We start from the raw sequence: 10,448 nt of genomic DNA on the forward strand, positions 1-10,448 counted from the left end.
TTTCCAGTTTTTTTTACCTTGACTTCTGACAGTGACCTTTCCAACCAAAATTCCTTACTTTGTGCCTTTTGAAAACGTTGATATAGGTAACATTTTAAAATGAAAAAGAGCTAATTCAGATGCCACAGAACTTCAGATGGCGTTTGCTAGAGATGAGGAGCCAATTCATTTTAATTATGTAATGTGAAATTTATATTGTAGAGCAAAACCACAAAATTATGCCGCACAACATTGATCAAATTACCATTACGCTAATTAATAGATTCTGTTTCATATTTAGGCCCTGTTAGGGTTAGGGTTTGAAATGTTTTAAGAATGTGTTGTTATTGAGTTGCAGGAAGGGGTTTCAGAGTGGTCTATTGCATTGGGATTGAGATTTGAAAAGATAAATTAGTGAGCTGATGCACGCAGTGTAAAACTTTAGTCTGTACAATAAAATGAGTAAAAGGGAATGAAATTTTATTTTGCAACTGGCAAACAAAACTCTGGTGCCTGTTGTATCTGCTGTGACACATTAAAGTTTTTCAACACAACAGAATTTTTTGTCCTACAAACCCTGTAAACTATGTTGACCAGGTTAATAAACAAATGTGTAATATGTGTTATTGGAGAGTTTGAGGCACTGATTGTAGCAAACATTCCAATCCTTTTGCATGTTCTGAGCATGAGCAAAGGAAAGATGTCTGCTGCCATTAGTGCCTGGAAAGTCTTCTGTCATTGTGTGTTACACAGACAGACTAAAACAAGTCTCCTTCTATCCTCCCTTCACTGTAGGTGACATCAACACACTGTTCCGAGGCAACTCATTGGCCACCAAGTGCTTTGATCAGTTCATGAAGTTGGTGGGTATGCCTTACCTCCTTGAAACACTCCAGCCCATCATAGATACCATATATGAGGAGAAGAAGCATGTGGAGCTGGATCCTTGCAAAGTGGGCAGCATCAGGAGGTAGGATTCTTGTATAATCTCCTCAACTTAGGAACTTTGGGAATTAATTGACAACAAACTCCTTACCTTCGTTGATTCAGCATTTGGCAAAATCTTGACAAGTTCAAACTGTTCACCTGTTTTACTTTGATTGTAACTAACTGGTTCCCTGGGACTTGCCTGCTAAATCCAACAGAATCAGACACTGACTTGTGTGGGTTTCCTGCTTATCAGTCCACCAAAGTCCAACAGCCTGAGTTTCCTGTGCTTACTGAGCCAAAAGAATCTGTTGTACTCTGCCTTATTTTTCTGTTGTCTGCTCAACCCAGCAGAACTGTAACTCATGTCAACATTACTGTGCACAATTATTGGTTGCCTTCTCAATTTAACAGGGCCAAGCTATTACAGTTTACTGTTACATACAAATTTCAACTGGGAGTAGTTGAAAGAGTTTTACCGCTCAATCTATCAGGATCCAGTCGTAGGTACAGATTGTTCGATCCTGACATTGGTTTTAGTATACCGGTAGTTGGGGGTAAATGGGACTTCGATTTTCAAGGATGCTATAAAGAATATAAAATTTCTGAGGAGTTAGGGCTGAAGAAATGACTTCCCATTCAATAGTGTTACTCCTGTAAGTACGTACATGTAGGAGTTGTCAAAACTATGACGATGGTCTGCTGTTTTGTGGACCAGTCAGTTAAGGCTTGTCAATGTTTGCAGGCGGGTGAGCATGAAGAACCGTTCTGAGGGATACCTCCTGGAGCACAGCGCAACCATACTTACAGAGTATCTAGCATCTATTGTCAACTGCATCTTGAAGTCAGTAGACCGCTGTCCCCCTATCCTCAGGATGGCACTCAAACAGCTCAGACAGCGAGTGGAGGACAAATTCCCTGATAATGACTCGGTAAAGTCTGGATTTGTCAAATTTGTTCCGATATTTATGCAGTAGTTTTAGAGGAGTTGCCAATCGTAGTATGTATGCTACTGTGGCTAGAAGTCGAAAGGACAAACAGAACAGAAGTGAGGTTTTTCTGAAAGAAATAACAGACAAGCTTGAGTTCTACTGGTATTTCAACCATCAAATTCTTTCACAAATGTTAATTCACTTGTGCAGGATGCTAGGTGGGTTGAATTTGGTCACACAGAGTTGGAATTTAAACTTTTGCTATTACACTGACATACTTGTCAGTTGACTGTCTTGAGGCACCTTTCCATATGTGCGTTAACACTTGCGCCAAGCATTGCATGTCCGTCAAAATCTCTCTGAGGACAGTTTTGTTGGCCGAACGCAACGTACACGTGTGTTATGTTCATGGAGTCATTTTTCGTGTCCGTGAAAGTAAAACACACACAACGCACGCAAAATATGTACATGAAAGGTGCCTTTAGTGTGCTATGTCCCTGCAGATTCTACATATCCATTTAGTTTTGCTAACTTTTCCATGAATGCAAATCATGATTCAGAGCAGAATGGAAAGTTGACGAAAAGCCAGCTGTTCTGGTTGAAATGTAAAGTAATCAGTATTCTTAACCAAACCATCAATATACAAGGTGCCAAAACAAGATTTGTGACAGAACAGAGGGCCTTGTTTCATTGTTTTAGAGACAACACGGCTGAAGAAATAAAGTTGTTTAACCCTAAGTCTCCTCAATCCTCCAAAATCCTTCAGGCAGTTTTGTAGGTTTTTGGAGGAATGAGGGTAAATGGCAAAAGTGCATGGCTGATTGCAAAGGATGCTGCGAGTGAAGGTCGTGGGTTAGACCTTGTGTTGTTCGTGCTGAATAAATTCAGCCCGATATTTCTTTTGAATCAATGGTACTGCTCAAGAATGTTAGTTATTCGCACTGCCTCAACGCGATGACAGGAATTGCCAGAGGATTTTGAAGGATTGAGGCAGTAGACACACCTCCAAGTAACATTTTCAAGACGTTTTGGAGGATTTCAGAGGGTTGAGGAAGAATCCAATTTTTTTTTCACCCCCCAAATTGGAGGATTCGGGAGGATTGAGGAAGGTCCCTAGCAAGAAGGGCCTTAAGGGTTAGGGTTAAACTTTTGTGAGTGCTTATCCCCACCAGTGAAGATGGTTGGTTTGAAGTTTGAACTTGAAGTACATGTCTTGGCAAAGGTACATGTATGTACTGTAGGTGATTACATCTACCCAGTCTATATGCTAGTGTCTTTGGTTTGTTCCAGGACTGCAAGTATCTGTGCCTGTCTGGTTTCCTCTTCCTGCGCTTCTTTGCTCCAGCCATCCTCTCTCCCAAGCTGTTCTTCCTGAGGGATCAGCATCCTGACAAATATGTTGGCCGCACACTGACCCTCCTTGCAAAGGTAATTAGGCTATGTCTGAATCATGTGTGGCAGGCAGTAACATAGACATCTACATGTATAGGAAAGAGATGCTGTCTCTAGCCAGTGGTGTCAATCTAGGTACATGTGTTACTTCTGGTTGTATTTCTGGATAGTCAGTAAGGCTTTAAAATGAGAACTTATGCCAGTGGTAAGAATAGAACATTTAGCGTAGACCTGTAAACAATGCCACATTCACAGCTCTCAATTTCTTTCTACAACTTGTGATTCAGCCTACATGTACGTGTTGAAAAAAGAAACTTACATTTACATGTCGGAGCTTTTGGTGCATTTAAGTAGGTACAAGGTTTACCATTCCAAAGAAATTTGAGGGAGTGATGTTACCCCATAAAAAATGTTCAACTTTCAGCTAATTGTAATTTGTAAACTTCTTGCATTGCTCCTGAGTCCTTCATGTGCAGAATGGTCCATGCCCTCCCAGCAGCCTGTTTTCTCCATCTCAGTCACATGTACATGCACTTTTTATGGTCTGTATTTAGCCCAGCATGGTTTTGAAAGCCAAATTTATAAGGGATGCTGAATTATTCCTTGGACAATTTTCATTAGATCAAGAATACAAAAGGAGCAATGCTTTGAAATTTAAGATTCTGAATAAACAGTCCTGGTTGACTCCAGTTTCACTGGTGACATACACGTAATTCACCCTTGAAAAGGCTTGGGGACTAAATAAAATGATTGCAGGGTGCAGGAATTCATTTTTGCAAGTCTGAAAACAAGATCATCTGACAAGGTCTAGCATGCAAATATGGCTAATGTGTGGGCACACTGTGCCCTACACAAGGTGCTCAAGATGGCACTTACATGCACTTCTGAAAATTTACACAGGCTGTGCAAACCATAGGCAACCTGGGCATCAAGTCGGGCAAGGAGCACTGGATGCAACCTCTCAGCCCACTCATCCAAGACAGTGTCTGCCGCATCAAGGACTTTTTGGACACCTTGCTAGACATCGACGAAACAGAGAGTAAGTGGATGAGCAGGCCTTGCCATAAGCACATCCAGAAACCAAATCATGCAACCATCTCAGCCTCCTTACCTGGTTAGTTGAAACTTGGATTCTGCCAAGGCATGATAATCACAGAAGAAACAAATGCTTATTAAAAGTATTAAAAGCATCTCTGGTTTTCTTTCTAGAATAAGGCAGCCGTGGCTCAGTGCACATGTACACCCGCAGCAGTGAAATAAAATGTCTGTCACCTAGTACTTGTACCATCAATGCAGCATTGCCATTGTGGGCCAATGCAAGCAAAAGTGCTGTACTACTAGCACTCTTAGCGGTCAGAGATTTTAGACATTCAGACACAAATTCATTCCAAACCCACACACTAGCCGTGGGCGCAGACCAGAGCACATCAGGTACAATGCAATAGTATGCCTTCGCTGAGTACTGGCCCCAGCTAGAGTGTCTGTTGCCATGTCTGCACAGATATGAACTGGTAACCTGATGACTTCATATACAATATCACAAGTTTGATCATGAGGAACGGGGACACCTTCCAGCTTCCAGAATTGCATTGGTGTGCATCTTACAAATGCCGTCTTCCCTGTTTTTTAAATTGGCTCACAAATACGTGAACGTGTACATTGTAGCTGCTGATATAAATTAACATACATGTATAATGCGTTACCCATTCTGTCACATAAAAAAAGTTGATGCTTACATCATACTGACAACATACTGGTTGGTGTCAGATTTTTAATCACCATGCAAGACATACATGTTTATCAGGGGTCTATTCAGACTAACACACATGGAGCCCATTGTATACTTGATGTGTCTCAGTGATAGTATCATTCTGGCCATTAACTCAGTCTTGAATTTAAAAAACACAATGCCTTGAGGAGTAATCCAGGTTTCAAAGAGGCAAAGGTATGACTGTAGGTTTGGTGTCCATACATGTACCGGTACATGTAACTAGAACATGCATGGTTGTTTTTTTGTTTGTGGTAGCCCATGTTATACATTATTCATCGTTGTACATTTGTCATTAAAACTGCGTAGAGATTCTGTGCAGAAATGCAGCAGTCAGCATTTTTGTGATGCATGCCCTGAAGTGCATTGTTGGATCGTTTGCTCAAAATTGTCTTGATTCTTACAATCTTGTAATGAATGGAGCTGTTGATGATGTATTATCTGAAGAACTTCTGTCAATTTAGGTATGCTGCTTGCCATTTGTCATAGCCATTCTATTTTTAACCCTAACCCTTCTCAATCCTTCACCTGTTGGAGGACTGAGGAGTGTTAGTGTTAAGAGAGGAGAAACACATTGATAGACTTACTGATTGGCTTTAATGTTTACTTTCTTTCAGGATTGTTATGTAACAAAACTTAATATTTTGTTTTGTTTTGAATCATCTCAATGATGTGAGGTTGTACCAAAAGGAACTATTGTACCTACCATTATGCATTTGTAACACTGTTTAATGTTCCTCTATTTTTTTCTCTTTTGTTACATGACTCTGTGTTCATCCCATGTCATGGTTGGCTGTATTTTATCATTCCCTTCATCACCCCATTGTATTTTTACATTTGTCATTCAGGTGCCAAGCATGAGTTTTCAAAATCAGGTATTTATGCATGACTTTTTAATGTGCCTTTAAATGAGTTGTTACCTGCTTCGTCATTTGAACTTTGAAGTCAAATTATGTTACTTTGCTTTGTGGAAAACTGTTTTTTAAAATTTCCCTTGTTGAACGCTTTGTTGGTTTATTTTTTTGTGCCAAATGGGCAATTTTAAAACAGGTTTTTATTAACATTTAGTCTTTGTAATGCATTTAAAGGTAAGAAAGTGTCTTAATGACTGGGCTTCATCTGAAGTTACATACAACTGCTTAGGTATCAGCTGAAGCTTATGTCATAGACTTGAGCATATGAATGATGCATCAGGTCTCAGGATGATGTCCAAATCACTTGACTGCTGCAAGGAATATTTGCTGCTGGCCAGTTGCTTCCATGTGGCCTGTGGTGTGCTGTTTTCAGCCACAGCCTCTACATCTTCTCATAGCCTGAGCCATTTTACTAACTGGTAACCTGATTTTCCTGAGCCCAGCTTCGGTATCGGACTAAAATCCCAAAGTGGCTTTTAGTGTGTTGCAAAAAGTTAAATTAATACACTTTATTAATGGGTTGGCCATATTGAAATTGAATGCAAGGTTCATTTTTGGAACTTGAGAGTAGAAATAAAAGTGAAAAAACAAAAAGAAATTTATGAGAAATTAGTACCGGTACCTGTCTACTCTGATGTATAATTTCGTATTTGTGATTAAACATATCTTAGTTTTTTGTTTTTTGGAGGAATCCTTAGTTCTTGTCTTTCATTGTAATGTTCAGTCCCCAATCGCGAGGCACAGAAGCGCAGCATCTTCCACCGCACCACGACCATCAAGGAGGGCCCTCTGAAAAAGCGACGAGCCGAGGATGTGTCAGTCATCACACCATTCACCTTCAAGAAACGTTACTTCTGGCTCAGCTATGACAGCCTGTCCTATGCCAAGCATGCTGAGGACCAGGTGACATTGTCAAGCCTCAAGTCACTGTGATATACTGCTTCCTCAAAATACAAAATTAAGGAGACTCTGCCAGTAGTTCATATGAAGGATTTCTCTAAATAGAATGCTTACAGATCGAGCAATCTTGCTTCATGAAACAATAATAATTGTCAAGCTTAATACTGTTCAGCACTTCTCAAATAATTAAAGCCTTCTTCGGACAGTGGCCATATTTTATTAACTTATTTCAACAAAGTCTGAGCAATTCACTATCAAACAGGTGATCATTCTTATACAAAATGCAAATTAGGATATTATGGCTTTTAATTTCAAAATGGTAGTGATCCTGTTTTAGATTCCACACTCGCATCTGTCATCGGTTTTTTCTGGGATTAATTCACTATTAAGGACTAGATATTAGCCAAGTCCTCGCAAGTCATCATAATGCATCCAGTAAAAGTAAGAGTTTGTTTCAATGAACAATGCCTCCCTTAAACGCAGTGTTGAAATGCACCTGCTTGTCCTTTGCTCTGCACCGCAAATGAAGTTTAGAGTAATTCTGAATTATTTTCATTTGAAGGTTCGAAACACTATCTTGATAGAATGGGTGTGCATCGTGGAGTGTGTGGATGAAGCTGCCTTCCAGTTAGACCATCTGATACAGATCATATACCATGATGCCCAGGGAGGCTTGAAGACACTCTATCTGCAAGCAAAGGTAAGTTGACTTCCTTGAGTCTGCCATTCTCCACGCTGTGCATCACCTAGAAGTTGACAGCATGAGGTGAATTTTTGCATTGTACCTGTACTTTTGGAAAATGCTGAACATCAGCTCACTGATTTGGTTTGGTATACAGTGTTTGAATGAGTGTATTCAGGAGGCACCCTAATGTGTTGATATTTTTATGGGATTGCATATAAATATTGAAAACTGAATTCTGACGAGGTAAGATTTTTGTTTTGAATGTGAAAAGTGGCTTCTTCAGCATAAGCACTTATTGATGGCCCGTTGGTCCTCTTATTTTAAAGTGCTGAAGTTTGTCATTAGTTTAGTAGATCAAAGCATGAAGATCTCACGTGATTTTTTTTGAACATTGGGCTGGATATCACATTGATTTTCATTTACCATGGTATAAAAAATCCAGGTGGATTGCTTCGTAAGGTTGCTCTCCAAAGCACTACAATGTCACTGTTAATATAAAGTAATGTGGTGGGATGCCACAAGGAGGCCCGGTCCCATTGTGAAACGGAACGAGCACAGGCACGATACACGAACAAAGACCAAGACAGACTCAGCAGGATAATTGTAGCCTTGATTTATTGGTGACCAGCAACTGTCACAGGCATCCTTACAATATAGATCCTGGAGTGACAAAAACCCCATTGCCTGAAACAACAAAATAATGAGAGCTTCCAATGATCAACCTGTATCTACATACACACACTTTACACGTACAGTACATTCACAGACTATAGCACACGTGTATCGTTGCTTACATAGGATACTTAAAAGTGAACGGCAATGTCGTTAAACATCATAACACATCAATATCACAAACAAAATCAAGAAGTACATGTACTCACTGAGGGTTTCCGTGTAGACTGTACTACATAATCACCATGGGACTATGCCTACACAGACGTGGAAATGGGTGCTACTGATATTAAAATATACCCATGCTCTTCGCTTCCCTCTAAAACTCGAACTCCACGGCCAACCCAGTCAAAGTCTTTGACCGTCTCTTATACTGTTTTGTTTGTATTCATACGCAAAGAGTTACTTACCAAGTAAATTATAGTACAAGTAACGTGAGCTTCAATTAACACGTCACCAAAATATCTCATAATACAAGGGGTAATTATTGTACATGACAATAATTTTGATATATTCAGTCAGTTGTCTAAAATAATCTTTGGACTTATTTTCCGGGTGGAAGTCTACCAAGTGCAACCAGTCCTTGTGCGCGGGAAGCACAAAGGTCACCAAGTAACAATTACTTGACATGCAAATATGCAAATAACCCAGATACAATGTAGGTCAGCTACACAATGTGCATATTCATGTTTAGAATTAAAACAGTGAGGTCGCCCTTGCTAATGCACGGCCTCCTACAGTAAGATATTGTTCTTTGTCACATAATGTCAGTATTTTGTTTTAGTGTATGACATGTCTGATGTTAACATTCATACATGTATTGTTTAGCAGCATTTAACAGTCAATCCCCCACCAGATCGTCATTTCTAAGGAGCATTCAGTCCAGCAAAAGCTTTACAAAGCTGTTTTAAAAGATTGTATAATTTTGTTTAAGGTATTGCATCATGGAGAGCTTGATTTCAAGTCCTTAACCTGCTAAACTGATTAAATTTCACAGGATGTGAATGAGCAGCAACAGTGGTTATCAGCTATCCGCAAAACGTGCGTGTCCAACCCCAACATGCTCAACACATTCCACCCTGGTGCCTTCCGAGGGTCAAAATGGACCTGCTGCCTTCAATCCAGTAGAACACGTTAGTATTAAAACAGTAAGCTAAACAAGAAGGTAATACCCCCAAGATCATGCATGGATTCAAGAAACATGTTGGAGATACTGTTTTTTGCTGCAAATGAAAGATTGATGAAATTGAGTTGAAGCTTTAGAACGAGGTGTTTGCTCTGTTTATTTTGTTAGACTTTCTCAGAAATAGAGGCAGTTATGCTTTTTAATCCTACCTGAAAACTTAAATTACCTTCCCCACTCTCTAAATTGATGGATTCTGATTGAGAAATCATCTTGCCTGCAGCATATGTTGGATGCAGCCGAGCCCACAACGCAGCAACGCTGGGTGACTGGAGAGATCCCTTGGACCCAGATGTAGAGGCTCAGATTATATACAGTCAACTCAGACTGGGCAAAGATGTCCTGAGGTAGGCTGGTGATGGTTGCTTATTGCACTCACCTGCAATCTTACTGGTTCTCTGTACTGGTTGAGCAAAATCTGATGTGTAAAGTACTGTATTTTATTTTTGGCTGCTAATTTTGATATCCCTACTAAGGCAAACAGGAAGTGTAAAGTCATGCGTTTCTCAGGTTACAACTCTTCCTTCTGTTGTCTTCTATGAAAAAAGGGATGTAAGGTTTGTTTAGACAAGGTAGCTTGTCTTATTTCCTTGCAGTCTGCATGAGACTATGTTCCATATGATGTCATGCCAATGAGCAGCACAAGATAACCTAAGTGTCCCTTATCTATTCATTTTATGTGGCTTGCATTGAACGGCATTATGTGAACACTTTTTCAAGTCTTTGTATTTCAAGAGAAAAGCATGCCGTGCAGGTGAGAACTTTGTTGAAAGCTGGCCTCACATGACCACCGCATTCAGTTTTGTCAAACAAGTGCCTCAAGGTCTGACCCAAAGTGTTAACAGCCGACAGTCAATTGGTAACTTTGATTTTTCTTAACAGGAAAAAGTACTTGGAAGAGTCTGATGCTGGAAGTGCTGTGTCCAGAAGGGAGCCAGAGGAGGACTCTGGTAATGGCACAGAAGATGATGCCAACTCACCACCGGCTGTCGTCACTAACTCAGGTTGGTTGGAATTTAGTTTACATCCTAAATTACTCATCTAACTGTACCACTACAATTCTGTTTCTTTTTTTTTGGTAATGGCTGCTCCTGGA

General features: G+C 40.0%; 1 protein-coding gene across 4 annotated transcripts in view; it reads left to right on the forward strand.

The window, feature by feature from the left end:
- The window catches only part of LOC110986357 (rasGAP-activating-like protein 1), a 70,300-nt gene that overhangs the window by 54,900 nt on the left and 4,952 nt on the right, over positions 1–10,448 (forward strand). For 2 of the 4 annotated variants that reach the window (XM_022248168.2, XM_022248170.2), the window contains exons 10-19: positions 775–949; positions 1,652–1,838; positions 3,129–3,266; positions 4,131–4,269; positions 5,847–5,873; positions 6,637–6,815; positions 7,375–7,512; positions 9,167–9,302; positions 9,576–9,699; positions 10,235–10,356. In XM_022248168.2, coding sequence (XP_022103860.2) covers positions 775–949; positions 1,652–1,838; positions 3,129–3,266; positions 4,131–4,269; positions 5,847–5,873; positions 6,637–6,815; positions 7,375–7,512; positions 9,167–9,302; positions 9,576–9,699; positions 10,235–10,356 — 1,365 coding nt within the window. Of the gene's footprint in view, positions 1–774; positions 950–1,651; positions 1,839–3,128; positions 3,267–4,130; positions 4,270–5,846; positions 5,874–6,636; positions 6,816–7,374; positions 7,513–9,166; positions 9,318–9,575; positions 9,701–10,234; positions 10,357–10,448 lie in introns of those variants that run through there. The other 2 variants (XM_087140961.1, XM_087140960.1) reach the window with 2 other exon arrangements.

Source organism: Acanthaster planci, linkage group LG09 (assembly GCF_054643075.1).
Source record: "Acanthaster planci isolate LZ-2023a linkage group LG09, COTS_SCS, whole genome shotgun sequence".
Lineage (NCBI taxonomy): Eukaryota > Metazoa > Echinodermata > Asteroidea > Valvatida > Acanthasteridae > Acanthaster > Acanthaster planci.